Raw genomic sequence first — 21,062 nt, 5'->3', positions numbered from 1 at the left:
GGTGCCCAACAGTAGCCTTGAAGAAGAGGAACAACATGGCAGATTAAAGAGAAACACGATATAAAACCACTACAAACTCACTGTTGTGCACAGTGAGTCCCTACAGTACTGGGACAGAAATAGTCCTCGTTGTGTGTGTGGTGTGTGTATGTGTGTGTGCCTCACTAGTGGGCTCCTGGATCATGTCCCACTCAGTCTAAAAACGACACAACACCGCCATCATGTGTCTGACCCGTCCAACTACAGCGCACTGACGCTCCACCAGACCAAACCTGATGGAGAAATGATGAAATATTAAATCATTCTGAATAAAATAGTGTAAAAATGCTGCTAAATATCATTCAAATGCTATTAACTTTTTAAATTAATGGTATGATGATGCAAAATATTTATGTAATCTTTCTTAAATTTAAATACTAGGCCTGCTACTGTTATGACTAATAATAACAAAAATACTTACCACTTTACATGTCTACAAAAGTGCTATACTGAACTATTACATGTACATACAATAACATACTATTGGCTACTGTAAATCCAAATAATAAAAAAAGGCCGAGTCCAGAGTGGATGGTTCATTTTATTTCTGACATTCAATTTTTGTAAAATAACCAAGGCAAGTCCAAAACCAACCGTGGAGCTTTTTAACAGAATACGACTGGCATTCAGAGTCTTACAGAGCAGGTCCTAAATGTGTGTGTGTGGAAAAACTTATGAGACAGAAGAAGACACAAAAATTAACAAATCTCTGTCGGGGCGTGTCGGTCAGAACTGCCCTGAACATGAACATCTGTTAGTCAGAGGCAATAGCATTGGACAGCAGTGCAGTTCTTTTCTAAAATGCTCATTAAAAAAAATGCATTCAGAAAAGAAATATGTGTTCAGAGTGCTCTGTGGCAGCTATCTATTCCATCAGAATATTTGCTTACATGTTCAGTCTCATACAGTAATGATTTTGCAAAGTATTGTCAAAGAAACATCTGGATTTCAGATGAGGGATTGATTTCAACTACAGGTATTCATAATTAATCCTGGTTACTTTGGCTTGTTTTTATAATGATATTCTACCAGCAAGTCAATCAAGAGCAGTAATTTTATATTACTTATGTGTTAACTAGGGCTGTCAATCCATTAAAATAGTTAATCGCAAATTAATCACATTTTGTATCTGTTCAAAATGTACCTTAAAGGGAGATTTGTCAAGTATTTACTACTCTTATCAAGTGGGCAAATATGCTGCAAAATATGCTGCTTTATGCAAATTTATGAATTATTTGAAATCATATAACACAAAATGACAAATACTGTCCAGAAACCCTCACAGGTACTGCATTTAGCGTAAAAAATATGCTCAAATTGTAAAATGGCAAACTCAAGCATTAGTTAACGCATTACTACTGCGTTAACTTTGATAGCCCTTGTGTTAACTGACATGGATTGATGGCAAATGTACCATTTTACAATCTTAACATGCTAACTCACAGCTGACAGAAGGAGCTGCTATGTAAATTAAATTAATGTTGCTCAATATGTGGAGCAGAATTTAAGAGTTCATGCATTTGTTTGGCACAATAGCTCACAGACAACTTGTCTAAACAGTCATTGATGCATTTTACATGAAGTCAATCCCACAGCTGAAATACCAGAGATGCACTGGAATGCAAAAAAATGCATTTAAAGATTGAAAAGCTGTACAAAATGTAACTTCCACAAGCTTTCTATGGTTATCTAGTCAGATATTAAATATATATTGAGCTTAAATTGAAGATATTTGATGCTAAACTGTCCCAGACAGTATGAAAAGATATGTCACAATTCATATGTAGCCTGGAGAGTGACCGCAACAACTGCAATTTCTCCAACATGGAGTATAAACTAAGCAAATACATGTGGAATCAACAGCTCACAGGCTCCTCTGCCACTTATTCATCACTTGATACTGCACTGCAGGTTCACATACAGTTGCCAATGATGGCTCTCACCTTGTGGAGCATTTGCAGGTGATCGCTCTGCTCGACACAGTTCAAATGCTCCACAATGAAAATTCAACCGTGTGTGAGGCCGTTTAAATCTTTGTAACCATTTCAAGTGCTTTGCTTTACATCAAAGTCGAAGGAATGGAGCTGATATTAAAATGAGAATGAATACAGAAAGTCCTTATGTTCACCTTTCAGAGGAACATGTGCAAAATACATCAAACTCTACATTTCATCTCTTAAAAAAGAAAATAAACACAGTTAAAGAGCGTTGGCCCGGTTTGATCCTACATTGATTATGTATTCATTCTCAGCCCTGCGGCCAACGCTTTCCAATATCAACAATAAAGTCATTCATAGTAATAAGACCTTTAGTTATAGTGGTAGTAAGTAATACTGTTGAGGGTTAACTAGTGCGCCTCCTGTCCGTCCGCGCCGTGCTGATCCCACTCCTAACAGTAGAGGGCACCGGAGTGATCACACCAGCTCGAGGGCGCTTCATACAGACCGGAGGCGCAGTAACACTGGCTGGTCTCGCAAGATCAGAGGGCTGGTTTCCCCGCAAGCTTCTCAGCCAATGTCTTTGTTCACAGGCATGTAAAGTGACAAAGAACACCAAACCACCGGGAAGCTTTGGAGAAACCGAGCCCCTGATCGTATTTATATATCGACACTCCTCTGGTTTAATATACTTTAGATGCCATACAGAGCAACATTTATATACATTACACAGAGATAGAGTGGGCTGTTTCCTCGTACACAAACACATCAGAGGGTATTTGGTTGCTGACAGCCACAGAACAGCTTTGGAGCTTTGCTAGTATAAATGACATTAGTGCAAATGCAACCCCGCCCACCCCCATCCCAAAAAGAAAAGAAAAAATGTCAGAAAAAAAAAAATTGGTAGCAAGGTTAGAGCACATTGGAGACAAACAAATAAATGCTATGGTAACAGTGGCAGCGTGCAAGCTCTACATATAAGCGTGCATCAGGACTCGGCATTCTCAAGTCTTTCAATAAACACTCTTACACACACTTCTCCCCGTCTGGCCTCATTTGCTAAGCCGACAGAGAGAGAGTGCTAGCATGTGGGGAAAAAAACAAGCTTTCCTATCAAACGGTTCAATTTGCTGGTAGTAACATTACATGGAGTGACTGAGCAGCAGGAGGATAATGAGGGTCTTTAGAAAATGTGATTGGTTTATAAAGGAGCTGGATGGAGCGAGGTGACATGAAATGTCATGAAAGAGTCTCAACAAGCGCTGGCTCCATTGCAAACTGGGGTAAATGGTTAAATGGGACCGGTTGGATGCGTTTGTAAGTCAGCTGAGCTCGGGAAGATGAGCACGGATTGAGTACCTTGAATGAAGTTTGAGCTCCTCGCCGGCTCTGTGGGCTAATTTACCCTCCACATTCTCACAATGCTGAAAACACAAACTCCCTCCTCTGTGTTTCTCTCCCTTGTTTTCAGTCCGTCTGCACTGTCCAATAATGTAAAAATTATTTTAAAAATAACATCTCATTTAGCAGTAATACAAAAGTTTGGCGATGAGGAGTAGAACTGTTTTTGCTGGGACCAGCCAAACAAGTTTGATTCAAATGTTGAAGCAGTAAAACGGAGAAAGCTTGACACGATGAAATGAATTAGATCTCCCATGTGAACCCTTTGATTTGTTCACACTGTTAACACTTAAAATAGACCACACTATGTATCCTCTGCGTAGCACCAGGCTTCAGGTCCCGTGATGGCCTCAAGAAACAACATTCAGTCTTCTGTTAATACACGTAGCTACTGTCGTCCAACGGTGGAAACCAAAAATCTTTATCAAAACCGATGGATCTGTAGACTTTATGAAGTGTCACGACTTTGTCACGGTTTAAGATCGCTCTCTGAACCTCGCACCCATTCCTCGTTAGATCATGGCACATACAGGACTACGGAGAAAACCCAAATACTGTGACGTGTACAGCGACGAGAGTGAAGCTGCACAAACAAAAAGGCGTGATGGGAGCAACCATCACATGAAATGAGAAGGGCATAAGCAGGATTTTTTAGAAATGTCATCCCAGGTCGAATATAAATGTCAAAAGCTAGGAGTGATGCGGTACTTCAGTTTCATTCGGGGCTTCACATTTCGTGGACATGATGTACCAATTTTTTTTTTGAGATGAGATTACTGCTTTCCCCTTTTTGTGTTGAATGGAAAATGAAATCATTGCTGGCATGAACTCGTCATGTAAAACACATTTAGATGAACTGTTTCGATCATCTGAGAGATTGTTTTGCATTTTCTTTACTCAAAATGGATATAGAGAGGTTTGGAGTTGAATTTCTGACATGATGGGATAGCCAACCGCTGGACAAGTAGAATATAGGCAGAATATTGGCAGATGGGAGTATTTAGATTGTGTGTTTATATGTGCATGCACGTATGTCGTGTGTGTGTGTTACGATGGAGGGGGCTCAGAGGCTGCAAGGACGAGGCGACTGTTCCTCAGAAGGGGAGGTGGGCTGGTCAAGCTGTGATGACGGACCAGTAGAGGACTCCTGGCTGTCCAATAGGAAGCCTGGGTTTAGCTGAGGGGTGGGCTCGGGCTCAGCAGGGGCCATCTCTGCCTGGGCCAGTGGCTGTGGGGAGGAGGAGAGAGATGGAGGAGAGGGGGGCATGTCCAATGTGTCAGAGGAGGAGGAGGAGGAGGAGGAAGACGAAGAAGGATGATCTGTGAGGGACTGATTCTGAGATTCAGTCACAAGTGGGGAAGGAGAAGAAGATGATGATGATGGAGTCTTAGCCAGGTGCTGGGGACTAGAAGAAACACCAGAGGAGGAGGGGGTTTCTCCAGCTGACATGGCAGGTCCATTAACCCCTTCCTGCTCTCCTGTTCCCTCCTCCTCCTTCACATCATCTGGAGGAGTGTCATCTTTCTGCTTCTTATCCGCCGCGGCTACTTCCTGAGCTGCAGGGCTCTGATTGGCTGCCGGGGCGTCTTGGTTGGTGGTTGGTGATTGGCTCTTGAGTTGCGAGTGACAGAGGGGGCATGTCTCCTGGACATAAAGCCATTTCTTTAGACAGCCAGCGTGGAAGAAATGACTGCATGGAGTGATCACAGCACTGTTCATGTCCTGGAAGGAATGAGCACAAAAAGTTAGTTTCAAAACCACTTTGCTCGATGTTAACATGTATCAAATCAAACTGCACATGAGCCGAGCGTTAACTTGAAGCCTGAACTTAAACCTGCAGTAGGCGGAATATTTTTGGGATCATTGGGCAGAAATTCCATGATAACCTTTCAGCATATTGTAATTCAAGTGTTCTGAGAGAAAACTAGACTTCTGCACCTCCTCATGGCTCTGATTTCAGGCTTTAAAAAATCTAAATCTAGCCCATGACGGGAAACTTTGGCCAATCACAGGTCATTTCAGAGAGAGAGCGTTCCTATTGGCTGTTCATTCAACAGAGGCAGCTGTAAGTCACTCGCAAACTCCGATCAAACAGTCAAACTAGGCAGCGCTGATCAAATATGAATCAATATTCTGTTACTGTAATGCCCATTTCTCTCCTCAAATGTTTTCAGAAACATCTTGTAGTGTACTGTTTAGCTGTAAAATGTGAAAGTTTGCTCTGGCTGGTGGGCGGTGCTTGGTATTTCCTCAACTGATCTCAACATGGCCACCAGGTCACAAACTTTTCTTCTTAGTTTGACAGTTTGATCGGAGTTAGCAAGTGATTGACAGCTGCTCAGAGACGGCAGACACCAGATGAGCTCTGATTGGCTTTTTTCTTCCGGTCTGTGAAATCTTGCAGATGCCATTAGGAGCATTGGAGGACACAGAGGCACATGATTTTTTTTCAGATTTCCTGTCTCATACACTACTGTCATTTTATAAAAATAACTATTTTTAATCATATTTGCTCCATTTCTACCAACTGCTGCTTTAATTCTTGGCCATGTGCTCTCTCAGTTCATACCTGGTAGCAGATAGCACAGATGTCGTTGTACTGTTCCAGCTGTGTGTTGCTGGCCGTGGGGAGGCTTTTGATCTTGTTTACAGCATCTCTTCTGAGCAGGAAGCTCTGCCAGCCCAGCTGGGCTCTGAGCCAGACGTTATAATACGAGTGGACCAGGATGATAGTGCTGCCCATCACGCTCCACTCCCCAAATACCGTCTCCGACACGCCGTAGCACACCACGCACACCGCAACCTGGCAGGGGAGGAAATCAGGAAGTGAGGTGGAGATATGTGAATGCCACAGAAGCAATATTGTATGTCAGCAATGCCACTGCCTTTGTCACATAATGCCTTCTCGTTTGTGCTCCCTCACGTTACTGTATACTGTGTGTACGTGTGACATTCACCAGGAACTCCAGTAATCTGTACGTCCCGTTGACAATGTAGATAACTTCATCCATGTTCTCTACTGGAGCCTTTTGAAACTCCTCCACCATGAAGAGAATGTAGATCAGCAGAGTGCCGAGGACCTGGGAGTGACGGAGGAGAATCTCAGCATTTTGATGTAATTCAATTCAAAATTAAAAGCAGGCTCAGTTTTAGAGCTAGAGTGAAGATACTGGTATCATATAAAACTAGAAAAACTTAAGGAATTGGTATCAACAATGTCATGCTAGGTTTTTGGTAAAGAGGCTAAATAACACTCCAAAGTTAGGCTAAATTCTGGTGAGGAAAAACTGGCATGGCCATTTTCAAACAGGTCCCTTGACCTCTGACCTCAAGATATGTGAATGAAAATGGGTTCTATGGGTACCCACGAGTCTCCCCTTTACAGACATGCCCACTTTATGATAATCACATGCACTTTGGGGCAAAATCCATGCAGTTTTTTAAAAGCAGTATAAATTTAGTTAGTTAGTTATTTCCGCCTATTCTAAAAATGGCGTATTTGAATATTTCTGCATACTGGGGTCCCTAAACAGTCTTGGAATTACATAAATTTGGGTATCACTGTAAAGCTGAGACTCTTGTGGATCCAATGAGCCCAATTATATTCATGTGTGATGACATTAGTTCCGATAGTAGCCATTTCATATAGTCAGACCATTTTTTGAAACTTGACCTTACTGTATAAAATGACCTGTGGTGACCTCTAGGATAATCACAGCCTCATGAAACTTTACAGCCACAAACTAGAGACATAGGACATTCAGAGGATGGATGGATTTCCTAGTTAGATTGACAATAAGGGGGTTTCTGAGCAGTTTCCACAACAGAAGTGCTCACCATCCAATCCCCGAAAAATGCAATTCTTGCAGAAATCTCCAAATGTCAAATGTTTTTGACACCAAATCACATCATGGTTTTTTCTATGACGTTCCTCAAGGTCTTGGTGTCTTAATGCGGTATTTTAGAGGGATTATGGATCATTTTTATCAATTCTTGAGTGGAAAAAAATTGATAAATTTAGCACCAAACCTATGTAACAAATGGTATCAACCCAAAAATTGCTGCAACAACTTATGAGACATAAGTGAGCATGGGAATGGTCATCATGTACTTCCATCAAAAATGGGTCTATGTGGGTCTCTTAGGGTTAATGACAAAGTACATGCTTAAGCGTCATCGGGGACAGTGGGTAAAATATCAGTGTTAGACAGGATTTCTATAAGTTCAGACTAAATGCTTAATTTGTGTTAGTACATTTAATAGAATGTGTTTCTTCTGTGTGTAACAGCTTGTGTGTTACCTGCAGCGATGTGAGGATGGAGGAGGAGATGATGATGAGTAGCCAGAAGTCCATGTGGAAAAACTGACAGATCATATAGGCCATGTAGGCTGGAAAGATCAGCAGGAACAGACACAGAGACACTGCTCTGAAGTGCTTCCACAAACTCCTATGGACAGACAGATGATGAGCTTCACCCGTACCAACATGAGCATTTTGCTGTCATACATTCAGTCAGGGTACTTTCCTCATTTTCCAAAGCATTGCCTGCCTTTTGGAGTAATAATAAACAAATGTCAACTAGTTTTGACTTTTAACTGTGTTGCCAAAACACAGAGATGGCATTTTTCTCAGCAGAAATCCATTTTTTAAAACACATGTTGAATTCCATTTGTTTAAGATTGAGGATTAAACATTGGTGAAGAAAAAAAAATACTAAAATAAAATATAAATAAAATGAATGGTAAATGTATTTTACTTGTCTCTTGATGCTCCCAGGGCCAGGACTATGGGGTCAGCTATCTCCAGCATGGACTGCAGGATGGAAGCAACAACAATGAAGAGGATGATGGAGAGCAGGAAGGCTCGGTGGATGACTTGAAGCTCGATGAGGCCGGTCTGGACAGCGAGGATCAGCAGGGTGATGCCTTCCGTCATCCCCCTGCATAGACGGACAAGAAATAAACCAGCAAAGTGATTAAAAGTATAGCTACATACCAGAAGAGACCTTGGACAAACCAACATACACAAACATATGCACTGACTGACCTGTGCATGGTGTTGTCATTCATAAAGGCTCTGTAACCTTGCAAGTAGAATTTGCAGAGTGTGAGAACTCCCAAAGCGATGAAGGAGACGGTGAAAACCAGACCCAGCAAAGAGTACGGTGTACTACAACATTCTGCAATACTATAAACATGGAGGGAAGAGAGAAAAGAATAGTTACAAGACAGGGTAAATAAAAACAAAAACAAAACAGCCATTCTATATTCCTAGAAACTCTACCATAACCTGCTAATATACAAAACACACTCTGATGTACAATCTATGACGCCCCACACAGTCTGACCAGTGCTATGGTCCTACCTGGTAAGAAAGAGGAAAAGGAGCCTCTCCCTTGAGGTAGGCTGGTCTCTGGTGCTGAAGTAGGAGTAGATCTGTAAAGCGAACAGCAGTAGCCAGAAACACATGAAGAGAACTGGAAGGACGAGCTGGTTCCACAGAGACATACCCAAAGCTAGCAGCCCGTACACTTCCACCACCTGGAGGACAGAGGGAGACGGATACAGAGACAGAGAAGAGGAGAGATGGAGGTAATTGGGATAGAATAACATTAATATTACATGTGAGGAAATCTCAGTGATCGCTGTAATAAAAGCTGAGAAATCGTGCAACCTTTGGCCGCGTAACTAGTTAATTACCTGAGCCAGCTCCCTGTAGGCAGTCTTGGCCAGGTTGTATGGTACCAACAAGTTAGAAGCCAGGAAGTAAATGACCTCCAGGCCTGTAAAGATCATGGAGAACTTATTGATGAAGACGATGGTCTCCAGCGGGACCAGACACAGTCTGGCCACCAGAGGGAGGAGGTGAGCAGAGAAAAGCCAGATCCTCTTGGTCTGCATCACACAGGAGCATAGTGTACACACCACCAGCTGACCTGAAAGAAGAAGAAAGGAGATGAACCTAAAAGAAAATGCACGTACACACAAACCTCAAATTTAGTAGCTTTAATCTCCCCCTTCTGTCTGCAGCAGTATATCTTTATCTCTGTAACTATGTTATTTTTGCTTTCTCAGGCCCTCACTGTGCAGTGAAATCAGCACTCTGTATGGTCTATTTATAGCACAGGACACTCCATATCTACTCTCCAGTTAGATGAAACCAGCTCCTATGGACCCAGGAACATAGGAGCTCGTAACATTTTCCGTTTCAACAGGGACCCAGCTTTCACGGTAAGGGTAGAAACTGGTGATCACTAAGTTTTATGCCAAGAGTGGCCAGGGGACCTTAAAGAGAAGCTTTTTAATATATCAAATTGAAATAGAGGAGTGTGGGAGAAAGTATCCTGTGAGCTCAGAAAGGAGCAGCTGAACTACATCCACCTGCCTATGTTTGGGGTTTGTGCATGATGCATCCATGGCTCGTCATGTATACTGTACAAATGCCTTCACACATTCATGTGTAATATTATACCTATGAGTGCAGTGGTGAATCTGTTCATGGAGAGAGGTTCCAGGTAGACAGGTCCTTCATGGCCAGAGTCCAGTTCGCTGCGGACATAATCCCTGACAAAGAGAGGTCAAAATCCTTAACACAAAGGGAGATCTATTGTGACTTATTATAAACCACTGACCTACAACTCAACACTAAGATTTCTAGACATTCATCTCGACTAGCAAAAGGAAAACTCATACTACCTTTTGATCAATACAGTACATTATACCGTACAGTGAATGCTCACTAAAGGCTATGGTGCCCTTGCAAGTCTAACAATGACAACAAGCCATTATAACTGACAGTATGGCATAAACGAATGTTGTATATCTGACAGAACATAAACACCCATACTTGAAATGTCACAAGTATACATCAGATTTGGAAATTATATGGGCACCAGGTGCCATCACAAACATCCTCCATTATTGTAGTCATTCACCAGAACAACACAACTACCTGCATCTTATCATGTCTACTAGTAGATGTAATGCCTAATTTATGCCTCTGCGGAAAAGCATGCGCAGAGATGTTGACAATTTGCGGAGCTCGAAGAGAGCCGCAGAGACAAGCACACCTCCTGAAAAACGCGCCAGACACAGCAAACTAAGGATATCACGATACCAGAAATTTTGTAGTTGATACTAATGACAGTGAGTTACCTTCGCCCAATACTCATGTTTACTGAATAGAGCATGAACATCATAAATCATAATGTAAATCAATGGCACCTCCCGTGTTGAAATCGGTGGGACGAGAGCTAGTTAACGTTAGCTGTTAGCAGCCAGTAAGCAGCACAGTCCTGCACAGAGCTAACGGGTAACGTTAACTAGCTCTCCTCCTGACGATTTGAACATGGATTTGTTGTTTGCAATGTAGCATTATCAGGGGAGTGCATCCACTGGATGCATCGACAGTGGGTTAACTGCATCCAAAACACATTTTTCATCGTCCCGAGGATGCCGGGATGCCGTTCATCTCGAGCCCTGATGGAGGCCAAACTTTTATGAAACTATTGAATTACACCTATCAAATAAATCGAAGACCGCCTGACAAATTATTTGAAAACTGCAGGTCCAAATCAAAAAGAAATGACATGCTACACGCAATGTGCTGCAGTACTATATATGCCTGGCATGCGCAAGAGATGCCCGCACAGAACGTATAGGCGCACAGCCTTAGGAGTATAAATCAAGAATAAGTGTGTGTGTTTGTGTGTACCTTGAGACTTGGTGACCAGCAAACAGCAACAGGGCCGTAAGGACATACAGGTAGAGTTTAACCAGGTGCTGACGAGGCAGAGTCAGGAGCACCAAGCTCAGGATGTAACCTGTCAAACCATAGACAAAACATGCACACACACACACAAACAGACACACAAACAGACACACACACACGCACACACACAACCGGTAAGAGACAATCAACAAAAACAGCATAAAGTAAAAAGTGACAATACATGCATTATAAAAGAATCTCTGTTGCTTCCTGTTTGAGGACAATACTGTGTTTTCAACCCAAATGTGATTTGCGTAATGTGCATGTGTGACAGAAGTTTCTTATGTAATTGCAGGGAGCTATTTTTGACAGTCAATCAAACAGTCACTGCTGCCAATAGGCTTATCGCACAACAGTCTACTTCCTAAAACCTGCCCAAAAAAACTCCTCAGTGCATAGCAACAGTTACTTTGGTTTTACTGCCTCTCTCCCCCTTTTATTCTGTCTGTCCACCCACAGCGCTCATCAGCACATACCAAGCCTATTGGCTCATTAACCAACTGCAGCAAAGTCTGACAACACACACACAGACATATAAAAACACACAGAGACAACTCAACACTGTGCTTGTCTGTTTTCTTTAGCTAGGTCAAATCACCTTCGGACTTTGCTGAGTCATCTTCACCGTCACATCACTGTTACTGTCTTTCAGTGCTTCTGTGTCACTGGAAATACACCTGACTTGACTGGCTCTCTGTATTGCTGGGTTCTTGTTTTATGTCTTCATGATTGGCTCTGTGGCAATCTGGCTCAAGGTTTTATTCCATGTGGTGTGATCTGGGATGGTAGTCCATCTCAAAAGGAAGTTGTTGCCCTACACCTACACCAAATTACTTGGATCACGTGATTAACAGCAGCTGAGAAAGACTAACACTACACTACACTTGTAAACCTATTACTTATCACAAAACTGGCAACCGTCCAGTTAAAAGTTCAATCCAGGGACACAGCTTGGAAGAGTGTTTTTAAAGCCACATTTCGCCGCACTTGGGGAATGTGTTCATCACTTCACTACCTTAACCACTGAGGTTATGTTTTTGCCAGCTTGTCTGTCCTACTGTCTGCCGAATATGTCAATCAGTTACGGATTTCTGTAAAATTTGGGTGGATGAATGAACTTTGACACAACGGAGAATTGTCGTGGTGAACCAAAAATTGGACTTCCACTACAGTGGAAACCGCTTATAGTGATCACATCTGTCCGGGTCAAATTGATCATTATAAGCGGATGATTATTATAACCGAATCTTTGCTGTTGTGCATAATTTTTCATGCAGATCACCATCTAATTGGCATTTGTATATTTATTACATGAATACAAGTAATGAAACGGACAACTTAGCTATTTACTGGCTCGCTTCTTGTGCCTTTTCCCTCACCGAGGGTGGGGCATTGTAGTTTTTGGCCGGCTCTGCAGTGTGAGCATGCATGCAGATGAACAGCGGCCATTTGCTCGGGCTCCTCGCTCACCCGGTAGCGACATGGAGGGAGACGGGCGCCGGTCTGCATGTGTGCCGCAGAACCGGTTGAGGATCAGAAAAAGTTTCACTTTGGGTGCATTACGTGACCAATCCACTGGAAGTGAGCACCTTCCCCGTGTGCATTAGTTTTTCATTCAGAGAAAATTACTTTCCTTTTCCCGTCATGATTTCAATATGCATGCAGCATTAGCCTCAGGTATCCAGCCGGAGAGCAGACGGTCCACGAGGCAAAATTTCCATATGTTTTAGCTTAGTTGTACTGCTAAGAGATACAGACTTGATTATTATTATTATTACTAGGTATACGGGTATTAACTCTTCTTTCTTTGTTCTCTTCTTGTGAAGCTTTTCACTGGCAGGTGACGATAAACTTCAGTGCATGGGGAATTGGCCAACAAAACACTGCGAAAAAGTGAAAAACAGTTCAGTGTTGATGAAAGTTGGCACCCTCAGAAAGCCTTTTTCTTAGTTATTTTTCTGTTTTCTTGCTCCAACTAAATATTTTCCTTCTGTTTGACAGCGCTACCTACACACTTGACACTGGTCTGACACTAATTCTGACTGGCACAGCTGACTCACACAGCCAGAATGCCACTGCCGGGGCAAAAACCGCACAGCTGGAGGAGGAAAACTGGTTTCAGGCGGCATTCATCTTTTTTTAATTTTTCCAACGGATAAATCAGATAGTTTTGGTCACACTCAACTTGTCGTCGCGCCAAACAATCCCCCCTGACTGTCCTGAAATCACAACAAAGCAGAGCCTCACGGCTTACTGCCTACCACCATGTGTGTGCATTCTGAAACTGACTGAGTTGGGTACAGAGGGTTGACTTTGTTGATTGGAAAAAAAGGAAAAAAAACATGCAAATCCAACCAAGAGAGGTAACATCGGGACTGTTGGCTCTTAACCGACTGATAAAGCCAGTAGAACAGGAGCCACTTTAGCTGATAGCCCAGTCAAATACTCCACACAATGCTCCACACAAAACAGGTCATAATAACACTGACAGGCCAACGGCTACAGCTCTTTACACATGTTACATTATCAAATGTGTAAAATTCTATGTAGTGCAGAGGTTCCACGTGGATACGACCTTCACCCTTACAATCCAGAGTGGTAAACGCTACACATACAGTAAAGTATGGAAACACTTTGGGTTTCACACATTCCCAGGAAAAGCAAAGCTAGACATCGTGGTTAAAGCTGCATGCTAACTCTGTCATGGACAGGAAACGTTATGGTAAAGTTATCGATTGATCCAAAGTAAGAGTATCAAATTAGGAGATAGGTGAATCGGACCAGCCCTAGTATTTGTACTGGATCAGGCTGTATGTGTATGTGTGTGTGTGTGTGTGTGTGTGTGTGTGTGTGTGTGTGTGTGTGTGTGTGTGTGTGTGTGTGTGTGTGTGTGCGTGCGTGCGTGCGTGTGTGTGTGTGTGTGTGAGACACCAACACTGACCTACGTAGTGCAGGTAGAGTGCCAGGTACTTGTACTGGAACAGGGGGTTGTTGGAGAGGCTGGAGCGCTGGATCTTCTGGAAGAAGGAGCTGACGTCCCAGCGGTACAGGACATCCAGCAGCATGATGCTGGGAACACGCAGACCCACATTGAGCACCGCCTCTACACGGTCCTTCACTGCCATGGCCGCAGCTTAACCTCTGATCGGCAGGCAGAACTGACCACTAAGAAGGGGTGTTAACAATGGGTGCACTGCGGAGAAAAAAAGGGACAATGCACAAAAAGACGTTTAACAGGATGCAGGGGAGATAGGAAGAAGTTATTGAGCAAAAAGATAAAAGCCAACCAGCAGCAAAGGAGCAGGACTGGGGCTTTTTCATCCACATGCAACAGTGCATGTAAAACACACTAACTGTTAACTATTCTATGACCCAAATGTATTTTTTTTCTTTATCGTAAAATTTTATTGTGGCTGGCAGAGTGGCAGTAAAGACACACACCCCAGCAACAGCCAACGTTTTCCAGCATCTGGCAGGTGGGTGGTGTTAAATTCACACCCTTATAACAATTATTATGTAAAACATTTATTGGGCCTACTGATATTTTTTGTATATAAATCTACTTGCAGAATGACTGAAAAACAATACTAAAACATATACAAATGGCACTTTTTTAAACATTCATTGAAGTTAGGGATACATGTGTGCAGTATAAGAGAGCAAAACTATACAGCCTGTTTTACTTGCAATGGAGGCTTTAAAACTAATAATCCTACCGTTAATATTATTAAAAGAAAACTAAAAAATACTTTTGAGAAACATCTTTATACAAACACTAGTATAAGAAGAAACACAAGTATTGATGAACTGTTAATGGCATTCACAAATATGTTTCAAGAAGTGATGTAATGGCGACAGTAAGACCCTTAAGGTGGCAGTAGGCACAATATTTTTGGAATCATTGGGCAAAAATTCCATTATAACCTTTCAGCATATTGTAATTCAATTGTTCTGAGAGATAACTGGACTTCTGCACCTCATCATGGCTCTGTTTTCAGGCTTTAAAGCCCATGACGGAAGACTTTGACCAATCACAGGTAATTTCTTTGAGAGCGTGTTCCTATTGGCTGTGCTCCGGTCATGTGACCGGTACTTGGCATTCTTTCACCAGATTTCACAATGGCGGCGGCGTCACAAACTTTCTCATTTTACAGCTAAACTGTGCACTACAAGATGATTCTGAAAATAGGCATCTATAAATAGGCATTAACGTAACATAATATTGATCCATATGTGATCAGCGCTGCCTAGTTTGACCGTTTGGTTGGAGTTCACGAGTGATTGAGAGCTCTCATAGACGGCAGCTGGACAGCAGATCTCAGGTCAGCTCTTACTGCTGGTTTTCCTCCAGTCTGTGAAATCTTGCAGATGCCGTTAGGAGCACCGGAGGACACAGAGGCACATGACTTTTTTCAGGTTACCTGTTTCATGTACTACTGTCACGATAAAGCGACCGTTTTATAAAAATAACTTTTTTTAATCATATTTGCTCCAATCTCGCCTACTTCAGCTTTAAGGTAATGTTGATAAAACTGGGGTAGACGCATTTTCTCACATAAACTGCTGAAAACAATCCACTCACGTCGGATATGTCACTGTTTATTTTGGACTTCGTATTACGAGTTGGTGCTGAAATTACGCTGTACACTGTTAAAATGATTATCACAGTATCAAATTCAAAAAGTGCAAACTGCTTTCCCAATGTTTTTGTGTGTTGTGTGGGTGCATCTGTCAGGTGGGGTAGTCAACAAAACTAAACACTGCCAGATACAACTCAGTTTGTTTTTTGACTGTCTTCCTCCCCTCACTTATGTGTGTCATGTTCCTCTCTGCTGTTCACTCAGGAATGCAGGAAACACAACCCAGGGAAAATAGCTATGCTGCCTCCGAAATCACATACTATTCACTACATACTCAATGGTTGCATCCAAAATTCCATACTCACAACGATGACCGGCTAGCTCTACATTATCCCTTACATATTCCACAGGGATACAGCAACGTTGTACCAGTTCCAAAAGTAAGATTATCTAGAGTACAGTACACAAAGGCTTGATAGCACGAGAAATGGCTACGTGTCGAACTGCTTCACCGACAACTATGATTTACATAGTCAAATCTATCAGTCAATAATCAATCCACACTTAAGTACATGCAAAGGCCTTTCTGTTTGCTTCCACACACTAACCAACTGCAGAAAACTTATGAGCACTGCCCAAAGACAAGTAACTGTGGAATAAACTATGTAGGAACGCTTTCAGGTGTTTTTATGCAGGTGCGACTCCATGTCAGGCTTGATAAATTAGGTACACTTGCAAAATCTGCTTATTCACATATAAAGTATGCTTTCTCAGTTTTTCACACACTGTTCTGTTTATATTTACAGCATACATTTAGTAGTATATTTACTTTCTTTTTTACAACACGGTCTCGTGGTAGGCAATGTGGGTTACAGTAAGTGGGATTTTATTTCACAATATTAATATATAAGTACATTTTAGGAAATTTAAGTGAGAAAACATTTATTTACAAAACAGATGGGGATGCCTGTGAATCAAATATCTAAAAAAAAAATGCTATCATATTGATGAAAAAACAAGAACTTGTAAATCCAATATTGCCATAAAACTGTCCTGCTCATTGATTTGCAACGTTACCCTGCCGCAAAGGCTTAATACAATCAGAGATATTAAAGGGGTACATACCGCGGTATGGAAAAGTCTCTAATGGCTAATATTTCTGTCATCGCACTGTATACATTGTCTCAGTATGTACATCATGAAAGGTTGTATTGCATTCATTTTGCACACTTGTATGCCTGTGTTTAAAAGGGCATAGTTTTTAACTTTTATGTTAGTACTTGCGTTTGACATTTGTTTTTGCACTATTCTTTGTACCATCTATCTATCTATCTATCTATCTATCTATCTATCTATCTATCTATCTATCTATCTATCTATCTATCTATACCATTTATACCATTTATACATGCATGTAACGTACGGTCAAGCCAGCCGCCACTCGCACCTCCCAACTGTAGAGCACCCATATCCTGACATTTATGGTAAATACAGTCAAACGGAGCTGACCATGGATGTATGAAGAGAACGAAGCTGACGGGGAAAGCTAGTGACGGACTTGGCGAAGTTGGCAGAAGTATAGTTATGTGATTACGTCCACTTTTCAAAATATGGTGTTATCAAAAGGAAACTGTATATACAAAATACATATATGGAAAAAAGATTGATTGGATTGTATTCGCCAGAAGTATAAAACATAACATGTCCCTTATAAATTAAAAGTAAAATACCAATAATTTGTGAGGGAATGTCTTTATTCTTTGATTTTTTGGTTGCTGGAAAAAATGTAATAAATAATGCCTGACAATGACTGATATATTTGACTTCAGGACATCTCAGACTACATACATGGTGAAAATCAAGTATTTTTACTGTATTAATTCAGATATTTTTCAAATTAAAAGTCCCAAGAAGTGTATGATTCAACTTTTTCCCATGGTCTAATGTCAAAAAAGTTGACCAAAAATCGCAATAAATCATAATATTGAATCGCAATACATATCGAATCGGCACCCAAGTATCGTGAGAGTATCAAATCGGGAGATAGGTGTATCGTACCAGCCTTAGTCTATTCACAGCAGCAGAAAGGGCCCTTTTTTCTTAATGCTAACAGTGAAGGAAATCTGACTCCAAACAGAAGAGCTCCTGCAGCTTTTGTCGGAAATGTGTTCACCATCATTCCAACTCAAGCATCTGATGTGGCACTTAAAAGACAAGTTTCCAATCACTTTATGCTGCCAGGGATTACTTTAAAAGTTGTCAATAGCAGAGTTTCCATCCATTAATATTCCTGCAATATTGAATCGCAATACTTAAAAATTGCAGTACATATCGAATCGGCACCCAAGTATCGTGATCGTATCAAATCGGGAGATATGTGTATCATACCAGCCCTATAGTCTATTCACAGTAGCATAAAGGGCTCTTTTTTCCCCTTAATGCTAACAGTGAAGGAAATCTGACTCCCCATGCACAGAAGAGCTCCTGCAGTTTTTGTCGGAAATGTGTTGATCATTCCACCTCAAGCATCTGATGTGGCACTCAAAAGACAAGTTTCCAATCACCGTAATGCTGCCAGGGAATACTTTAAAAAGTTGCCAATAGCAGAGTTTCCATCCATTAATATTCCTGCATCCCGGGACAAGGACCCTGATGACTTACATAACAATGAATTCACCACGACTATCACTGGCCAGAGAGAGATCCGAGCTTATATAACGTCACTGTATTTTTATCTGTCGTAGCCTAATCCATTCACAGCTACAGGGCATGGTGTGGTTGCAGTGTAAATGAGTATATTTATGTAATTGCTCGCTTTATTGAAACATCGTTATAGATGAGTGAGTGCTGCATCGACTGTGGTAACATGAACTCTAGTAACCCCTCCGTCTTGACGGAAGAAAGAAAATCTCCTAGCTACGCCGCAGAAAGGCTGCAACACTTTGCTAACTAGGCTGCTTTTGCAGTATAGTATAGGACTGACAAAGTAAAGCTGTGATGTGTGAAGTTGGTATAGCATAGCTATTACAGTGTACGTGCTGTTTAGAGATGATGAAGCTGCATCGAGCAGCAGGCACAGTGCCAACAATTCAAGCTAACGTAGTTCACTCAAGGCCTATGGAAGAAGGCTCAGACACGGGTCTTGATATGTGGGTCTTGCGCATGCGTCGTGTGTTGTGATTGGCTCAATTTCGGCAGATGTTTACTGCGCATGCGTCACCTCCCCAAAAATATGACGTGTAGACCCAGCCTCCTTCAATAGTCCTTGAGTTAGCTAGCTACTGTCAACAACCGAGCTCACTTCAACACAACAAGGGGAATACAAACATACCCTTAGCTTGGTTTTAAGCTACCACTTTAGACACCAGCGTCCACACACACAGTCTCATAAAAGCAGATATCTTGTAGGAGGAACTGTTTCCCCCCCTAAGTCCCAACTAGCTTAGCTTAGCTAGCAGCCTGGTAACGTTACATCCTGAGAGCTAGCTAGCTATGGCGCCGAGCCAACACTAATAAGAAACACTTACATTTGAAGGACGACGTTCGCAATATGTACAACTTTTTTGGGATGCTTTTCGGGTCGGATATCGACCATTTTTTTAACTCGGCACCGCCTGAGTTAACGGTCCTCTTGTTGCAAGCGCCTCACGCTCAAAGGATGAGGCCGATCTGCTCATCTCACCTAGCAGCCATTACCAGAGTACCGAGGAGGACTGACTGCGCATGCGCAATACAGTCTTGTTATACCAAGACTGGAAAAGGAAAGTAAAGCTAGTTTGGCCCCCACACTTTTTTTTTTTTAAAACAAAGGAGGACGGGGACAAAGGAGGACGGTCTGCAGGACAGATACTAATGCATACAGTGTTCTTTCATAGACTAAGCTACTGGAGTTACCCTGCACTATACAAATTTTAAACAGTCTCTTCTGCACTTTTTTAATAGTGGTGTATCACAGTTGTTACCCTGCACTATATTCAGTTTTAGCAGTTTTCATCATCTCCTTGTATTTTTATATCTGATATGTGTTTTTTTGTACTTTGTACTTTGCACTACTAACTTTTTTACTGCCTTTTCACTAACATGTTTTTGCACTATGGAACTGTGATGCTGGAAACTTGAATTTCCCTCTGGATCAATAAAGTTACTATCTATCTATCTATCTATCTATCTATCTATCTATCTATCTATCTATCTATTACAATTATAAAAGGAAATACTTTGTACAAGGGCTTATTAAGAACATATACATTAATAACACATACAGTATACAGTATAAGATATATCTTTGTGTGAGAAGGTGTCGTATGAATTATCTATTTAAAAGTCTGATGGCCTGGCGGAAAAAACTGCTCCTCAGTCTGCTGGTGAGAGTCCTGGGGGTCCTGTATCTTCTATCAGAGGGTAGAAGGGAGAAGAGGCTGTTGTGGAGGTGTGTGTTGTCCTTATTGACCCTCAGGGACCTCCTGAGTTTGGCCCCTGAGTTTGGCCCCTACATAATGCACTTTTACCTTTATTTTCCGTTTTCAAAAGGGACCTTGTGGACAATCATCTCAATGTTTTAAGACTAATGAATGGACCACTTGCAAAGTCTCTCCTCAGAGCTTGTGAACAACTGAACATATATGATGATGACCCCTAGAGCTACTATGGAAGAGTGCAGTCTTATTATTATTTATTTATTTATGCATTTCTTTTTTTATCCTTGAATTATTTTCTACCCCCTCTTTCATTATTTTTTTTATAATTAAAGTTATCTGTCCTATCCAATTGTGCCTTGTATGTTAGAGTTGAGTTTAGATTACAATGCCTTAATGTTTGTAAATTAATTTTCTTCAATAAAAAAACAAAAAAAACAACTTTTACCTTTATGAAGCATTATTTTCCTTACTAGGTCTTACCAATTGTATTATTTGAATTGTGAATATGATCAGGTTTACAGTTGGGTTGGATGGGTGGAGGTCAGTCACTGGGCTGTAGTGTTGTGCTTTAGGGGCCGTAGGCTACTCTTTGTCCCCCCCCACCCACACCCCGAACAACACCTCCTTTATATATATGCTTGAAGCCATTTTAGGCAAAAAAAACCTGTCTGGAGCCGCAAAACATTTGAGCATTGTGATGAAGGTAACACAGCTTCTAGCCTAAGTATATAGTATATAGTATATAAGTCTAATGCAGTGAGGGCCCAAGTGCAAATGTACTACGGAGTATTATGGTCACACTGAGGGAAAAAAGTTGCAATATTACGAGACGAAAGACATAACTTTACAAGAAAAAAATATAATAACATAAAATTACTACTTTATAATATTATGACTTTATTCTCATAGTACTAC

At 41.5% G+C, this 21,062-nt stretch overlaps 2 protein-coding genes across 2 annotated transcripts in view; both read right to left on the bottom strand.

Annotated features, from left to right (window-relative positions):
* Positions 1–21,062, bottom strand: part of fgf13b (fibroblast growth factor 13b) — a 260,311-nt gene that overhangs the window by 44,455 nt on the left and 194,794 nt on the right. The gene's annotated exons all lie outside the window — the stretch shown is intronic.
* On the bottom strand, positions 561–19,433 carry LOC141752325 (RING finger protein 145-like). The gene is made up of 12 exons (XM_074610166.1): positions 19,257–19,433; positions 14,091–14,342; positions 11,093–11,201; positions 9,851–9,942; positions 9,079–9,314; positions 8,744–8,919; positions 8,426–8,566; positions 8,136–8,318; positions 7,679–7,826; positions 6,336–6,458; positions 5,948–6,181; positions 561–5,100 (listed from the first exon to the last, which is right to left on the bottom strand). Exons 2-12 carry the CDS (start codon positions 14,272–14,274, stop codon positions 4,441–4,443), a joined length of 2,286 nt encoding a protein of 761 aa, XP_074466267.1. The 5' UTR covers positions 14,275–14,342; positions 19,257–19,433; the 3' UTR covers positions 561–4,440.

The sequence above is a fragment of the Sebastes fasciatus genome, chromosome 16 (assembly GCF_043250625.1).
Source record: "Sebastes fasciatus isolate fSebFas1 chromosome 16, fSebFas1.pri, whole genome shotgun sequence".
Classification (NCBI taxonomy): domain Eukaryota; kingdom Metazoa; phylum Chordata; class Actinopteri; order Perciformes; family Sebastidae; genus Sebastes; species Sebastes fasciatus.
The sequence above is the reverse complement of the archived record's forward strand: the minus strand, read 5'-3'. Positions and strand labels throughout refer to the sequence as shown.